Consider the following 18014-nt stretch of genomic DNA (forward strand, 5'->3'; position numbering starts at 1 on the left):
CAGACACATTACAGACTGGCATGACATGCAGACAGACAGACACATTACAGACAGGCACATTACAGACAGACACATTACAGACAGGCACATTACAGACAGACACATTACAGACTGGCATGACAGGCAGGCAGACAGACATACATTATAGACAGACAGACAGACATGTATATATAATTTAAATTTACCAAAAAAAAAAAAAAAAAAAAACAGTAACACAACTTACAGTATATACAGGAACATAACTTTTACAGTACGATCTGATCATGCTGCAAAAAAGTTTTGTTCCTCAGTAGTTTTCACAAGTGTCTAAAGTTTTTTTTAACCAAGATCCATTTACTGAAGATACGAAATGACATACGAATACGAATTCTTGAAATTGATAATATGAAGTGAGTTTATAATTAAAATAATAACAAATATCATCGATCAAAGCTGAGAAAACCAACTTATTTCAAAGGAAATGTTTTATTACTCATTGACAGATATTTGATTTGTTTTCAACATAAACTCCCATAATTTTATAAATTCTTTTGAGACTCCAATTTACATTTGCATTCCATGTAAATGCATCTCTGTTTAAAGATGTTTAAATATCTATTTGGAAAAACAAGACAAAAATTAGGATTTTTAATTTATTTTATTTTTGCAATGTATGCAACAATCAATGACATGACTTCATTAATTTAAGTCTTTCTGCTCTATTTTAAGACATCTTCAAAGCGTTAATTTGTTTAGAGGCACACATGTTAAACATTAATTAAATAAACATTTATGACGCTCTATATGGCATCCCTAACAATTAAAAGCTGTTAACACAAACACACAATTGTTAAAAACAACATAAATACACTGCTTATTGACTTAGTGGAATCCATACCTTTCGAGCGAACGCTAACATCATCCTCAGGTAATTGAAGCTGAAAATGAATGTACGCGCATGTTCGAATACACAAAGTGACATCATCGGCGTGCATGCGTATTAAATACAGACGAATCGTCACTTTGCGCATGCGCCCTAACACATACGTGACGCAATATTTGTGATGTCACCGCGCTACAGTCTGCAGCGAGGAGTATTTGTGGCAAAAGGCGGATTCGAACCTATGCTCAATTTGCGTCAAAACTTAATGCCATGCGTCTTTCCACTACTCTATAGCCACAGTAAATAAACTCAGTGATTTCTATAATTTTGTCTAGCCCAATCAATCTTTAGAAAACAGCACTTTTTCTGTCTGGACACGGAGCATAAAAAACATGCAACTTGTTCATTAGCATTTATCTGTGGAACTGTTGATTTCTATGGCACTTAAATTAATATAGCCTTTTTATTAGACTATTGGTAATGTCTGGTTTGAGGTCTTTTTTGGTATAGGGGGGTATGGCCTCAAACGCACCATAATGCAGGAAATCACATCTACGAAATCTTTTTTTAAATTTTTTTTTTTTATGGGGGAGAACCCCCAGACCCCCGCAAAACAATTTCCCCATCACCTATCATATTTTGCTTTAGCCGTTACTGACCCACCCACTTTTTATTTGCTTCCAACGCCCATGCTTCTATCACTGACAACAGTAGTCCGGTCAGGATATTGTCATTTAAGAGTTGTTGTTGCAGCCCTCAGCTGATGTTGATGATGTCATGTTGTGTTTTGGCCTGAAGCTCCGCCCTCCACCTATCGGCCAATCACGAAGTCAGTAGTGTTTCTGCATTCGGATTTTCTGTCCAATCAAACGCTCTCTAGAATCTGTTCTTTAAAATATCTTCTTTTGTGCGGTGACATTTATGCAGAGTTTAGGACAGATCGAGTAAATTCACTTCATTTGATTTTGTGAGATGTTTAATCATAACTTCTGTTTGTGCACTTCTTACAGAGAAACCTAGAGCTGTTCTGACTGTAAAGCCTGAACCATCACAGATATTCAGAGGAGAGACTGTCACTCTCACATGTGACGTACAGGGGGAAGGATGGACATACAGATGGCGGTGTGATGGTAAAGGTCAGAGCTCTAATGAGAAAGAGTTCGAGATCACTGCAGATCGCACACAGAGGTACCGGTGTTACGGCTGTAGAGGATCACGATCAGGATCAGGATTATTCTGCTCTTCCGCGAGTGATGAAGTGACTCTGACTGTGACGGGTGAGTGATCATCACTGACATCAGGATCTTTTTCAGATGGATTATTAAAATGTTTGCTTTGTGTTGAAATAAGGGCTGTCAGTGTTTCCACAGGATTTGATGATTTACATTTAAATTGAATCATTTAGCAGACGCTTTTATCCAAAGCGACTTACAAAAAGGGGAGAGCAATAGAAGCAACGAAACAGACAAAGCCAACAACCTGTAAGAGCTGAAAGAAGTCTCAATTAATTAGCACAGTACACAAGTTTTTTTTTAGTTTTTTTTAATAGCCATCTACAATAGTCACCCACAAAAAAAACTCACGTACGCAAAATACCGAACACTGGATTTTGATAGCCACGATAACAACCCATTAGGACTAAGGCTGTTGCCCCAACTGTTGTCGTTAATGCAGATTCAGTGGCCCAGTGGTTGGTTTTGTATTCTAGCTAAACGCGCAGCAATAGCCATCTACAACAAAAACTATGATCCTGATTCATCTGTTTGGGGAACTAATGGTCACTCTTTTATGTGTTAAACATAATCAATAATCCACTAAATACACTTCATTACAGAGAAAAACAACAAATTAATAAAAAAACACAATCATAAGCGGACTATACATGCATTAGTCTAGGTGAGAGTGTAATTCAGACTTTATTATCTGAATTTAATTATAATATGCGTTCATGAAAAATTATTTATATTGTTTTGGTGCAGCTAGATATGACAGAATAAGATTTAAATAATCTTTCATTGCATAAAACCGTGATAATATGAAACGCTTCAAAACAAAACCGCACAAACCGCTTATGGGCCGCCGAGAGCAGAATGATCTTAAAGCAGCACACACTCACAGCACACAGCGCTGCACATTGAACAGTTCACTGATCATTGGTTTCTTAACCGTTTTAGATTACAGTTAGTGTGTGTGTGTGTGTGTGTGTGTGTGTGTGTGTGTGTGTGTGTGTGTGTGTGTGTGTGTGTGTGTGTGTGTGTGCGTGATGCCAATCCTTGTGTTGTGTGATCTAACACACACTCAGTAGCCAGAAACAGTAATAAACTCCAGCAAGATAAAGTCATTTTGAGCAAATCCACAGCCCTTTATCTACAGATCAAATATCATACTGAAGAGAGTTTAACTGCCGACTGTCATAACTGTAACTGTAAAACAGCCTTTACTCTCTTCCGCTGAAGTAAATAAAGACGCCAGTGTTTAAATATGGAGCTGATATGGTGTGTCTCGAGTCTGTGCAGTAATGAACACAAAGTAGAGCCGGTGTTACAATATATTGTGAGTGAATTATGTTATTCGGGGAGTAGCTGGGAACTGAATTAAAGGATATTTAGATGAGAGACAACCCTTTGTTAACCCTTTAACTGTCGCCCCCCCCCCCCCCCCCTTTTTGAGAATAGTCATGAAAATGCACTATCCAAACTTAAAGGTCTGTAATTCATGAATGCTTTAGAATATAGACTTAAGTTTGGTCTTGATTTAAAGATGACAATCAACAGATTATTGCTGAAGTGAAAGCATTTTAAAATATGAAGTATTAGAAAAGTTATGGAAGTTTAAATTTATTGAAAATGAAAAATACACTACTAAATATTTTTTATTTTATATAAAATAAATATTTTACAAAAATGTTTTACTTTAAAATTACTATGAAGTCAAAGCCATATGTCTAACCAAATTGTGTTTCAAATTTGAAGTTGATATCACAAAAATTGAAGTCCCCATGAGATTTTGTTTAGGCGCTGTACCAAAAATAGCCACCGGGTGTCATTCAATTTCCATCGATTGTTTATTTGATGCATTTTTCTGTAAATTACTGTCCAAATATCACTTCCATCATAAAACAGTCACCAAATATGGAACATTGAGACTCAGACCTTTCAAATGATATGTGTTTTGTAAAGAAATGATGTGTTTTGTGAAGATAAGAAAAGATTTTCATTATAAAGTAGTTAAAGGTTACAACTGCTGTTATGATGTAGATTTTTGTTTTTGAGGTGCACTCTCGTCATAAATTACTATTTTACTGTCATCATGTAATTTTTATCATAAAACAATGGACACATATCTCTTCAGGAGGGTTAGAACTTTCCAACAATATATAGTTTGTCATGATTACATTAGGATTTAATTGAAATATAGTGAAGTAAACGTAGGCGTCCCATATACGGGACGGTGACAGTTAAAATGGTGGACACTGAATCATGAGCTCTCTTTGTGGGCTGCCTCAAGGGTCTATACTGGCACCCTTGCTTTTCAACTTATATATTAATTATATATTTAAAGTATCAGATTTATAAAAAATACACACACACACGCACACATATATATATATATATATATATATATATATATATATATATATATATATATATATATATATATATATACACACACACATATGCATATACATTTTCATGATATATATATATATATTTATTATTATTATTATTATTATTATTTATTTTTTGCTGATGATACCAACTTTTTACTCTAATGATAACTATAATAGACTTTTAAAGGATGTAAATCAGGAATTTATGGAAGCCCGTTTCCGCCTCTAAATAAAAATATAAAAGTAATTGCGACTTTTTTTCTCACAATTGCGAGATAAAAAGTCAGAATTGTGAGATATAAAGTCGCAATTGCAAGTTAAAAAGTCATTGATCTGCCGTGTCCAGACACGAGTTGTCGTGAACACATTATAATAAGTATTTTAACTGTAGTTTTAGCTGATAATGATGGAATGATTGTCTTATTACCTGAGTGGCATTAATATCTCTGAGCAAACGCGCTCTTGAGGGGATTTTAAATGCAAGCTTTGGCACTGAAACAGAACGGATGTGAGGTGATAACGTTCATATTCTGATGTGTTATTATGGAAATATAATCCCCAGAACATCACCACCCTCAGAATGTGGTGTAATTAATGATTTCCTTAGAGCACGAGTGTGTTCAGTAATGACACGTCCAGTTGGGCCTATGACATGTCGCTGTACATACAGTCACCTGAGCGTGGCGCTGCTGGGATCATATTTCATTAATAACGCATCAGAATATGCTGTAATGCAGGATTTCGTTTGAGAAAGAATTTTATTGACCTCCATTATTACAGCCCAAAACAGCGTGTCTTAAACCAGATGCTAACTGGTACGTTGGCCATTATGAAAATGATCCGGCTTTGTCTGTGTTCTTTAATTTAGTTTGAAAACATTGAAATTTCATAAAAGTGTGTAAAAATAGAAATGCAGTTCAAAATGACCTTTCTCTTAATGCAAATATTCTTTGAGTATTTCATTTGTGTAGGTAAAGCACGTATGTGAAAGACACGACATGTGAACGGACCCTTGATGAGCGAGTTACTCCAGTCAGTCCACAGAGACCCCTGCCATAGACAGTAAAGATACGCAGAAAGACATACTGAAAAGTGCGCTGTTTCAATACCTGTATATTAGCTAAAATTTAATATAAGCCCTAGTTGAAAATTAAAAGAGTTAATGAATAAAAGTTAAATAAATAAATAAAAGTGAATTGGACGCTTACAATGTTTAACAAGTAACACCTGTTTCACACCGCAAGCGTGAGCAGCGCGTATTTTTTTCGGCGCCCATGTTAATCAATGAGTGCATTCACACCGGGAGCAGGAGCGGCGCGTGAGCGTCAAGCAGGAGCGTCGTGTGAGCGTCAAGCAGGAGTGTCGTGTGAGCGTCAAGCAGGAGCGTCGTGTGAGCGTCAAGCAGGAGCGTCGTGTGAGCGTCAAGCAGGAGCGGCGCGTGAGCGTCAAGCAGGAGCGTCGTGTGAGCGTCAAGCAGGAGCGTCGTGTGAGCGTCAAGCAGGAGCGGCGCTTGAGCGTCAAGCAGGAGCGTCGTGTGAGCGTCAAGCAGGAGCGGCGCTTGAGCGTCAAGCAGGAGCGTCGTGTGAGCGTCAAGCAGGAGCGTCGCGTGAGCGTCAAGCAGGAGCGGCGCGTGAGCGTCAAGCAGGAGCGTCGCGTGAGCGTCAAGCAGGAGCGTCGCGTGAGCGTCAAGCAGGAGCGTCGTGTGAGCGTCAAGCAGGAGCGTCGTGTGAGCGTCAAGCAGGAGCGTCGTGTGAGCGTCAAGCAGGAGCGTCGTGTGAGCGTCAAGCAGGAGCGTCGTGTGAGCGTCAAGCAGGAGCGTCGTGTGAGCGTCAAGCAGGAGCGTCGTGTGAGCGTCAAGCAGGAGCGGCGTGTGAGCGTCAAGCAGGAGCGGCGTGTGAGCGTCAAGCAGGAGCGTCGTGTGAGCGTCAAGCAGGAGCGTCGCGTGAGCGTCAAGCAGGAGCGGCGCGTGAGCGTCAAGCAGGAGCGTCGCGTGAGCGTCAAGCAGGAGCGTCGCGTGAGCGTCAAGCAGGAGCGGCGCGTGAGCGTCAAGCAGGAGCGTCGCGTGAGCGTCAAGCAGGAGCGTCGCGTGAGCGTCAAGCAGGAGCGGCGCGTGAGCGTCAAGCAGGAGCGTCGCGTGAGCGTCAAGCAGGAGCGTCGTGTGAGCGTCAAGCAGGAGCGGCGTGTGAGCGTCAAGCAGGAGCGGCGTGTGAGCGTCAAGCAGGAGCGTCGTGTGAGCGTCAAGCAGGAGCGTCGTGTGAGCGTCAAGCAGGAGCGTCGTGTGAGCGTCAAGCAGGAGCGTCGTGTGAGCGTCAAGCAGGAGCGTCGTGTGAGCGTCAAGCAGGAGCGTCGTGTGAGCGTCAAGCAGGAGCGTCGTGTGAGCGTCAAGCAGGAGCGTCGTGTGAGCGTCAAGCGAGCAGCAGTGAAGCGGGGGTTTCGGCTGTGAGCCTATTTTTGCTGCGCTGCTGACGCTCCTGACGCTCAATTAAAGTGAAAGCACACTTTTAAAGGACAAAATAAATGTAATTTCACACAAAAAGTGCCTAAAATGCACACAGGAAGCACGTGTAGTGTATTTGAACAATAACTGGAGAATGTCAGAGAAGAAAACGAAGAATAAAAAATATCTGTGGCAGATTTTAGCAATTTAAACTTGTTTTGATTATTCAGTTTGGGTGAAAGTATGGTTATGATTATAAAAAATGAAGAAAAATAGCCAGAAAATATAACAAACTTTCGTTTAGTTTAGTATTTAATACTCAGAGAGGTAAAGCCTCTCGGTTATAATTGGGATATGTGAATGTAAAAGAGCACACATGTAGACTGGATATAAATATAAAATTTAGTTTTAACTAATAATTACATATTTTTTTCACGTAGTTCCTATTCAGATCTTTTTATTTCAATCTTTTTTATTGGTATTTAACAAGACATAGTTATACATTCAATGAAAAATAAGAGATCACAAATTGTCTCATTATAAACCCCTTTTAGAACCCTCCCACCCCGAATTATACATGCAATATAAAAGTAAAAAAAATAAAATAAAAAAAATAAAAAAATTAATAAAAAAAAAATTAAAAAAAACAATAAAAAAGAACATGCTTAATAGACAAAAATAGCGATATGAAAATAAACAATCCTCTCTCTAGTATCTGTCCTTCCTCTTTCCAATAGAAGTCAGTTATTGTGTATTGGCGCTAGTATCCGGAGAACAGAGTAAACCTTTTATGTGGTCTAAAACAGGTTCCCAAGTCTTATGAAAAGTTTTGAGAGATCCTGAAAGCAAAAATCTTACCTTCTTAAGCCTTATACAGTTAAAGATTTCTTGAATCCACCTATCATGCGATGGAGGGGTGACATGTTTCCATTTAAGAAGAATGGCTCGTCTGGCTAAAATAGTAGTGAAGGCGATAACCTGGCGAGATGAGAGAGTCAAGTCGGGACTCAAGGAGATGCCAAAAAGAGCAGTCAAGGGGTTTGGGTCCAAATCTATGTTAAGAGCATTATTAAGCGTGTCAAAGACATTGGACCAGAAGTCTGTCAACCGAGGACAGCTCCAGAACATGTGAATGTGGTTGGCAGGAGACTGCTTGCAACGATTGCAAGCATCACTCCTGTCTGGAAAATTATTTGCCAGCTTGGCATTAGTTAGATGAGCCCGGTGCAGAACTTTGCACTGTAATAGGCCATGTCTGGCACATATAGAAGAGGAATGAACTAACTTTAAAATGTTGAACCACTGATCATCTGTGATAGAGATACTTAGGTCATTCTCCCACGATTCTCTCAGAGAAACAGTGGGGTCCACATTAAGTGAACTTATTAAGTTGTAAATAACTGAAATTAGATGCTTCTGGCCTGCTCTTAGAGCGAGAAAATTATCAAGAGGGCATTCAGGAGGACGGTTGGGAAAGTGAGGAAACAACTTCTGAACAAAGTGTCTAATCTGAAAGAACCGAAACAAATGACTATTGGGCAGACTGTATTTAGCAGACAAAAATAAAAAGGATGCAAACCGCCCATCATCATACAAGTCATTGAGCTCGACAAGTCCATTTACTGACCAAATTCGGAAAGCGGGATCAGAGCAAGATGGGGAGAAGAAGTAATTATTTAAGATAGGTGTGTGAATAGATGCTCTGTGTAAGCCAAAATGTTTCCTAAACTGGACCCAAATTTTTATCGTGCTTGAGACGACTGGATTAGCTGAAATTCTACTAATAGCTAAGGGGAGTTGGAAGCAAATAACAGAATATAAAGTGTCTTTTGTTGAGGCAATCTCTGAATGGACCCAAGGGGGGCATTTATCAGCATGGGCAGAATTGTTCCAATAAAGGATCTTATAAATATTACAGGCCCAGTAATATTGTTGGAAGTTGGGAAGTGCAAGTCCTCCTTTAGATTTAGGCAGTTGAAGACATGATTTATTAAGTCGCGCTGGCTTGTTTCCCCAAATAAATGAACGCAGAATACCATCAAACGTATTAAAAAAAGACTTATTTATGCAAATTGGAATATGTTGAAACAGATAAAGAAATTTGGGCAAAATAACCATTTTAACTAGATTAATGCGCCCTACAAGGGAGAGAGGAAGTGAAGTCCATCTAGACATATCTAACTTGGTTTTATCGACCAACGGTTGAAAATTTCGGACAAATAAATTGTTAAATGAATTTGTGAAAAACACCCCAAAGTATTTAAATCCCCCTGAAGCTATCTTAAAAGGAAAAGGAGAATACTGTATCTTACTGGCCTCAGTGTTGACAAACAATAGTTCACTCTTTTGCAAATTTATTTTGTAGCCAGAGAGGCGGCCAAATTTATCCAGGATATCTAATATTACCGGCAAGGAGGAGACAGGGTTAGAAATGTACAACAAAAGGTCATCGGCATAGAGAGAAAGTTTATGAACTAAACCATAACGTGATATACCTTCAAAGCCATTATGGCTACGCAGCCAAATAGCAAGAGGCTCAATAGCGAGATTAAAAAGTAAAGGGGAAAGGGGGCAACCCTGACGCGTCCCGCGCTGCAGAGAAAAAAGAGGTGAATGTAAGCCGTTAGTATGTACAGAAGCAACTGGTGATGAGTAAAGAAGCTGAATCCAAGAGATAAAATTGGAGTCAAACCCAAACTTTTCTAAAATAAAAAATAAATAAACCCATTCAACCCTATCAAAAGCCTTTTCGGCATCTAAAGACAGAATTATTTCTGGTGAGCCAGATGAGGGGGAGAAGAGAATGTTCATAAGCCTTCTAGTGTTAAAGAATGAATGTCTCCCTGGTGTAAAACCAGTCTGATCTGAGCAAATTAAAGATGGTAGTACCAACTGAAGGCGAGAGGATAAAATTTTGGCTAAAATCTTAAAATCAACATTGAGAAGGGAAATTGGTCTGTAACTGCCACAAGAGGTGGGGTCTTTATCTTTCTTGAGAAGCAGGGAAATGGAAGCCTCACATAAGGTTGGAGGGAGGTGTCCTTCCTTGAAAGAATCATTATACAGCCTTGCTAAGATCGGGGTTAGTGAGGATGCAAAAGATTTGTAAAACTCAGTTGTATAGCTGTCTGGGCCAGGGGACTTTCCAGATTGCATAGATTTAATCGCCTCTTTTATCTCTGCCTCAGTGATTGGACCGCCTAAATTGTTGGCAAGGCCTTCATCAATTTTTGGAAAAGTTAACGAGTTGAGACACTCAAAGCTTGCCGAAGGATTTGAGGAGCTCTCTGATGTATATAATGTAGAATAGTAATCTAAAAATATAGAATTAATTCCCATCTGATCTGATACCAGTTCAACTGCTGTCGATTTGACTTTCGCAATCCACCTAGAAGCACTAGCCATGCGAGCCTGATGAGCCAATAATTTCCCCGCTTTGTCACCATGCTCAAAAAAACGTTGCCTACATTGTCTAAGTTGCCTCGCTGTTATATTTGTCATCAGAAGGTCATATTCTGCATGCAAATGTACCCGTTTAGTATAAAGGGAATGAGAGGGTGAAACGGCATACAATGCATCTAATTTGAACAGATCATCTGCAATCGTAGACAGCCTAGATGTTTCAGTCTTTCTTAAATGAGAAACAAAGGAAATAACCTGCCCTCTAATAAAAGCCTTGAAAGCCTCCCAAAGAGTAAGACTACTGATATCTGGAGTCTGGTTAAGTTCAAAATATAGACTGATCTGCGAAGCAACAAAATCTTTAAATTTGTTGTCTGATAGTTTAGAGGAGTCAAATCTCCAGGTAGGAGGTGCAGGTCTATTAGGGGATAAAACCACATCAATAGATACGGGAGCATGGTCCGAAATTACTACTGTGTGATATGTACAAGTATCAACACAATTTAACAATTTGTTGTCCAAGAGGAAGAAATCTATTCAGATCTTTTTAATGCTAATCTGAAAAACCATATTTCATCACTTATTCTCTTCTATATGACCTGTTGCAGACAAATACTCAGTGGTGTGTGTAGCGCAGCTGAACTCTGACTCTTGAGGATCTGAATCTGTTCTTGTTCTCCTGCAGATCTAAAGCCGAAGCCTGAACTCACATCAGATCCTGCAGGAGCTGCACTGACAGGAAACACAGTGAATTTGACCTGTGGCATGGATCCGTCCACTGGACACTGGGACTTTTACTGGTACAAACACACACTGAACCCTGAGACAGAGAAGAAAAAAACAAACCCCTACAGCCTGAAGATTGATTCAGTGTCTGATGGAGGCCAGTACTGGTGTAGAGCTGGAAGAGGGAAACCAGTCTATTACACACAATACAGTGATGCACTGTGGGTAAATGCTACAGGTGAGAGAGAATGTGTGTGTGTGTGATGCAACATGCAGATCAGAGACCATATCTACACAATGTCTAAAACTATAAATGCAATAATCTGTGTTTGTACAGTGAGTCCTAAAGCTTTGGTGACGGTACGACCTGATGAACGAGTGTTTAGAGGAGAAACAGTCACTCTCAGATGTGATATAAAGTGGAGAGGAGACACTGAGTGGACATACAGATGGGAAATAGAGGAAAACAACAGCTGGTATAAAAACAATGTCAGCCAAACCTCAACACAAGAGTTGATCATCAGCGGAGTTGAAGACTCTCACAGCGGTAAATACACCTGTACAGGACAGATGAAGACTCAACGCTCTCAGCGCAGTGATGCTGTTACACTGACTGTATCAGGTGAGTTTGTGTTTGTTGTGATCCGCTTCTCCATCAGTTTCTCTACGGCTCTGTAACTCATGATGTTTTGTTCAGCTGAAGCTCAGGCAGTCGTGCGAGTGTCTCCACAGCCGTGGCTGACTGAAGGAGAATCAGCGACTCTGATCTGTGAGGTTTCAGGCTCCTCTACAGGCTGGACGTTCAGCTGGTTCAGAGATCATGATCATCTGTCAGACAGCAGCAGAGGAGCTGGAGGATCTTACACTCTCAGTCCTGCGTCTCTACAGCACACAGGAGTTTATACGTGCAGAGCAGAGAGAGGACGACCAGCCTATCCCACACACACCAGCAGCACACAGCCACTGTGGGTCACCGGTGAGGATTTGTGTTTGTGCTCGTCCGTATTTCTGTTTCATTGAAGTCTCTGTGTGTCAGTTTAGATTGAGATTTTGCTCTTTTCAGGAGTTTCTGCTTCAGTGTCTCTGGTCATCAAACCCAGCAGAAGTCAACACTTCTCATCTGAGTCTCTCGCTCTGAGCTGTGAGGATCAGAGTAACTCTGCTGGATGGACAGTGAGAAGATACACAGACAAAGGCACACAAACTTGTTCAAAACAAACAAGATCTTCATGTGTAATGGACTCTCTCAGCACATTTGACACTGGAGTGTACTGGTGTGAGTCTGAATCTGGAGAGAAACGCCGTCCTCGAAACATCACTGTACACGGTGAGTCCGGTTTATAATCACATCATCTGCTAATGTTATAATCTAAATTATAATCACAGTCTATACACAGTTTCCAGTTTTCTGTACAGCTGATCGCAGAGTAGGCAGAGTTTCATTTTTGTGCTTGGGGGGGCACCTACCGGGCCGGCAGACCACAAGCTTAGATTTTTTTATATACCATATTCATATATCATACATTCTACATTTAAAATACATTTACAATGAACAGGGACTGTATACAAAGAGTAGTGTTAAAAATATATTGTAGCGCACAGTTAGGCTCTTTATAGTTGTAAAACTGCTGTTTTGTTTCGCATCGGCAGTGATAGGGTTAACACAGGGAGTTCAGAGGTGCGGGAACACAAGCGAGAGAGGGTGCGCTTGATACTAGTCACGTTTACATGCACTGTTTTGTCATTCCGATTAAAATCATTCAGATTGAAAGATTTAATGGCCTGTTTACATGAGACGTTATCTAAACCGTTCTGGTGTTTACATGTGCTGACTTTCAATCGCAATCATTTTGTGACATGAGTGCCGTATCAGAAATGTCCACGCTGTCCTCTTCAGCAGCTGATGGAAGTGTTTACGGTTGCCATAGCAACTCTCAACAACCACCAGGATTTATACAGTTTTATAAAAGCTATTTGTGTGTTTTAAAGTGTAATAATCATGCATACATTCTTCTCCGAGACGCAGTTGAAGAAAAAAGCGCCAGGGACAAACGCTGTCAAGATGAGGGTGCAGCCAGGCCGTGTCTGTCATTATTCCAACATTATCTCCATAACTTCTTACGAAATAAAAAGTTTAACGTTACCCCTCAGAAAATGTATCTTTCTTGTCAACACTCAACAGTACTGGTGTGAGCGCGGCGCGCGCGCTGTATTATATCACACACACTCAAAAGTAATCCAGTCAGGTCGTTTACATGGTGACATTTTTCGTTTGATGGGTTCATGAAAAGGTTTATCCCACCCCTCTCAAACCGATTAACGTCACACTTTCATTTGGTTGGGGCATTTTTATTCCGATTGAGGTGTTTATATGGAGCATTTTCATTCAGATTGGACTTTTAAACCGATTACAGTGCTCCATAAACTCACCTGTCATTCTTCTGACATTACAATTGGCCTTTAGCCTAGAAATCTAGACGCACCCTAGCGGCAGCAAATTTAATTTGCCCGCAAGTGTGGTCTAGCAACTCTGAATTCCTATCTGAGCTGTATTCCTCAGAATCTGGACGGCCCAATCACATCGTGTATAGAGTCGGTGGGCGGGGCCATAATGACGACGGCCGAGTTGCGTTTGCGTGCTTCTAGTAACACAGAAACTGGCGAACGGCGGCGGTCTTTCGAATCAGCTCTGCCCGCGCCTCCGGAAGACTTGGAGTTAAGCTTTTCTCTGAGAAAAGAACAAAGAACGGCACTGAAGTCATTCTTAAAAAGGGAAGATGTGTTCGGAGTTTAGCCGACCGGATACGGTGAATGTTTAATCTGTCAACGAGCTCTGCTTCACCTTCGTTGCTCTGGTTGGTGTACCGCTATCCTATCTCGTGCGTTTCAAATTATTCTCATAACTGAGAAACTTCTTTCTGAGTCTTACGTAGCACAGCCAACAGGCAACGTGAGAGTTTATTCAGCGCGTGGAACAGAACGAGATGAGCGTCCACCCACGTAGCCTATCGATACTTTGAGATTTGCAAGGGATAATGAGGTTATTTAAAAAAAAAATACAGTAATTAAAAATGATTTAGCCTTTTCTTACTCATTCTACACACAGAAATAATAATATAAGCGAAATAAAACGAGAAAATATAAATGCTGTAAAAAAAAAAATTCAAAGCACTAGGCCGGCATTAATTGGCTCTGGTCTGGGGGGGCAGTGACCCCCCCAGCCCCCCCTAAACTCCGCCTAACGCAGACTGACTTCTGTAGTTATTTCCACATGTATCTTGAGATGTTTCATTAACATGCCGCTGAATGGTATATAAAATCAAAGCCAAATGATTAAGTTCAGCCTGTATGATCACTGCCGTCTGTTGGTGTGTGTCTTGTGTTTGTAGATGGTGAAGTGATTCTGAGTTCTGTTGATCATGTGATTGAGGGAGAGACTCTGACTCTACACTGTTTACATCGATCTACAAACCCCTCGATCCTCAGCGCTGGTTTCTATAAAGACGGATCACTGATCCAGAATCAGACGACAGGAGAGATGAGCATCACTACTGTCTCAAAGTCACATGAGGGTTTCTACTACTGTAAAACAGAGAGAGGAGCGTCACCCCACAGCTGGATCTCAGTCAGAGGTCTCTGAATAATCACTGATTTTACTTTTGTAATGTTCTCATACAGTATCATCTCACTCACGGACAGATGTGTGTGTTTGTCACGCTCTCCTCAACAGCTCGTCCATCATCTTCTCTTCTGGCCGTTGGTGTGTCTGTAGGATTGAGTGTTTTCTTCTTGTTCTTCATCTCTCTGGTCCTGCTGTGGAGACACAAACACAAGAAAGGTGTGGAGCAGTTCATGACATGATGAAAGATTAAACCACATGAACAACAACAGATGGAAGATCCAGTGTCTGAAGTCTAGACAGAGACTGCATGTTTATTAATAAATGAGCAGTTAATGCATCAGATAATATGAGTGAAAATACTCTTAAAGTGACCATAATGATCTTTGTCTCGGTTATAGATCAGCACCGTAACGTTCAACCGACGTCAGTCCCGAATCCATCTGGAGGATCGAGAGCGGAAAACTCTCCTCTGCAGTCCGGTCAGACTCAATAACAAATGATTTATATTTATTTATTAATGTGTTTTTTCCTCTTTACGACTCCTTTGCTTTTCATATTTTTCATTGTTTGTTGTCCTTTAGATTTTGATCACATTTATAATGACGTGACTCCAGTGAGAGACTTAAGAGTCTTAAAAATTAGTATATATATAAAAATAAAAAAAATCAACAGAAATCATTAAATCCTTGACTAGTTCCTTGTTGTGCCTTTTCAGACGTCACATATTCAGAGGTCACTGCTAAGAAAAAGAGACCCGTGGATAAAGGTTAAAACTCTCTTGGACTAAAGTCATCAGTCATTAACCGATAACATTTAATATTTAGTTCATAAAATAAAAATAGATATTTCTTTCTAATTGACTTTTTCCTTTTTATTCCAGATGATACTGTGACAGAGCTAAATAACGTGATGTACTCAGAAGTCAGACCAAAGAAGAAATGTAAATCCAAAGGTGAGGTCCTGTTTTTCCTACAATATTTCCAGCATGTTCTGCATAATCTGATGATTTTGTTCTGTATTAGATATTAATACTGCCGGACCCAGTGATGTGACTTACGCACAGATCAATATACAGGACAAAAAGAAAAGCAAGGGGAAAGGTAAACGACAAAACAACAAACTGAACATCAGCTGTCTGAATGAACCATCACATTTACTAGAGAATATATAATGCTTCTATTATATCAGGAAACCCTTATACAATCATAAACTGATTAAGGCAACTTTATTTTGGAAATGTAACAATTCTGTGTTAACTGAAATTAATTAAACAGAGCAAAATTAATATTGGAGAAGATCAAAAACAGGCCTAGAGAGTCAGATAATCAAGCTGCTGTTTCTCCTGACAGGCGCTCGATTTGGTGATTTTCTGATCGAAATGAACTCGAAGGAGAAACACAGAGGTAAATAAAGAGATGCTGTGAAACAGCAGCTTACAGATCATGTGAAAGTAAAGTATTTAAAATATATACAATATTTGAACATATATATTAATTATGATATACAGTATCTCTCTTGATATAATGATGTATTGTCAGTTATGAGTGTATGTGCAGATGTGAAGCGTTGTGTGTGTTGTTCACTCTCAGGGAAGAGCAGCGTGTCTGGAGACACTTTATACTCTGAACTGAAGCTCAACACAGATAGAGGTGAGAGAAACACACAGTCATGATCATCACTGTTAAAGTCAAACCACTAACCGTAACTATTACACATCAGCAGATCACGATGATTCATGTGTGACGATCATAACCTTTGTGTTCTTCAGGCGCTGATGCTGGAGCCGCTGATGCAACTTATGCTCCAAACAAGTGTGCTACACAAGTTTTCAAGAAGAAATATTAGTGTGCTTTCAGTCATTCAGTTATTTGAGAGGATCTGTAAATCAACAGGAATACATTCATTCATCCAGAAACATTATTTCCATATTTCCATAATCATAATTACAGGGTTGCCAACTTTTAAGTTCAGGTTGGAGTGAGATTTTTTTATTTTATTTTTATTTATTTATTTTATTTTTTATTTTTTTTTGGGGGGGGGGGGGGGGGGGATTGCGTAATGCTTTTCATCTTGATTCAGTATCAGTTTATATCTAGTATATATACTATACATAATAAGAAAAAATATTTTGTTTTAGCACTAGTTTAAACATTTCTTGGGTCAAATTATATGTGCCATTCCTTAATATTCACTTGTGAGTGATTATATAAGTATCATTATTCATTAAAAATATATTTCGATGCAAGTTATAAAAAGTTTTGAAATTTCACATTTAAAGAAATCTAGTGTTTGATCATCATATCTAAATATTTATTAGAATGCAAAGACTGCAATATATTTTTGAGCAACTAGATTAGATACATGGATATTTATTAAAGAGCCATAAGGCACCTACTGGTTAATGGCATTACAAATAAACATTTTTTTTTTTTTTTTTTTACCCACAAAATGACTGTATTTGTCCTCTTTGAATTGGAATTCTATATTTTAACATTAATTACTAAACATATTGTAATATAAATATTAGAAGAAATATATACAAATATTAGAAGAAAAATATACAAATATTAGAAGAAAAATATACAAATATTAGAAGAAATATATACAAATATTAGAAGAAATATATACAAATATTAGAAGAAAAATATTTTAAGTGGTCATTTATTGACAATACTTTGGTATTTAGTACCAAAAGATCTCCTCAAAATATTCAATAAATATAATTTAATGAGTATGAGTGTGACCAATTAGTAAGGAATACCTGAGGGCTAAATACAAGAATAACATTAATATTAATATTAACAATGTTGCATCTCTATCACTCTCCATAATAAAACGATCCTGTAAATATGGCTGACTTAATAATCAATAAACACTAACACTATGCTGTACTGTTTACCAAAACTGCAGCAAACATCTATATGGTGAAACTGTTGTGTATCCGCTTAAGCCATTTAAATTCATTGGCACAGCGCTAGAAGTATTGAGCGCTCATGGGCCACGTGACCAGCGCACACCGCAGGGAGACGAGAGCATGCAACTCCGCTTTTCGACGCCTTTGGCTTTAACATTATGCCACATTAGCGCCAAAACGCTATTTATTGTTTGAATTTAATTAAAACCCATTTAAAAAAATTAAAGCTTATAGCTTTGTTTAATATCAAAAGCAGGTTTGGCAATTTGGCGTGAGATTGAGTTGGGCGGAGTGAGAGCGTGAGACAGAGCCTGAAAGCGTGAGTCTCACGCCAGATGCGTGAGAGTTGGCAACCCTGTAATTAGATCCATCAGTATGATGACAAGTTCCATGATTTCACGCTCATTCACTGCGATCTCTCCACCAGAGGTCTTCAACCCC

At 39.3% G+C, this 18014-nt stretch overlaps 2 protein-coding genes across 2 annotated transcripts in view; both read left to right on the top strand.

The window, feature by feature from the left end:
* The first annotated feature begins 1342 nt into the window (after positions 1–1342).
* Positions 1343–18014, top strand: part of LOC137082063 (Fc receptor-like protein 5) — a 95878-nt gene continuing 79206 nt past the window's right edge. Inside the window, exons 1-4 of the mRNA XM_067447690.1 lie at positions 1343–1349; positions 1873–2139; positions 10997–11275; positions 11375–11659. Coding sequence (XP_067303791.1) covers positions 1343–1349; positions 1873–2139; positions 10997–11275; positions 11375–11659 — 838 coding nt within the window. The remainder of the gene's footprint in view (positions 1350–1872; positions 2140–10996; positions 11276–11374; positions 11660–18014) is intronic.
* Positions 11722–16504, top strand: LOC137082079 (Fc receptor-like protein 5). Its single transcript, XM_067447691.1, has 11 exons — positions 11722–12013; positions 12104–12364; positions 14427–14669; positions 14768–14875; positions 15058–15138; positions 15375–15425; positions 15540–15611; positions 15682–15759; positions 16009–16062; positions 16249–16308; positions 16428–16504. The coding sequence occupies exons 1-11, from the start codon at positions 11722–11724 to the stop codon at positions 16502–16504; spliced, it is 1377 nt and encodes a 458-aa protein (XP_067303792.1).

The sequence above is a fragment of the Pseudorasbora parva genome, chromosome 1 (assembly GCF_024679245.1).
Source record: "Pseudorasbora parva isolate DD20220531a chromosome 1, ASM2467924v1, whole genome shotgun sequence".
Classification (NCBI taxonomy): Eukaryota; Metazoa; Chordata; class Actinopteri; order Cypriniformes; family Gobionidae; genus Pseudorasbora; species Pseudorasbora parva.

Bases quoted from the DNA above. Each gene is read 5' to 3' on its own strand.
- LOC137082079 (XM_067447691.1), top strand. From the start codon at position 11,722: ATGTTTTGTTCAGCTGAAGCTCAGGCAGTCGTGCGAGTGTCTCCACAG. The intron at 14,670-14,767 runs GTCTCTGAATAA...TCTCCTCAACAG, and splicing joins CAGCTGGATCTCAGTCAGAG to CTCGTCCATCATCTTCTCTT. The intron at 15,612-15,681 runs GTGAGGTCCTGT...GTTCTGTATTAG, and splicing joins GAAGAAATGTAAATCCAAAG to ATATTAATACTGCCGGACCC.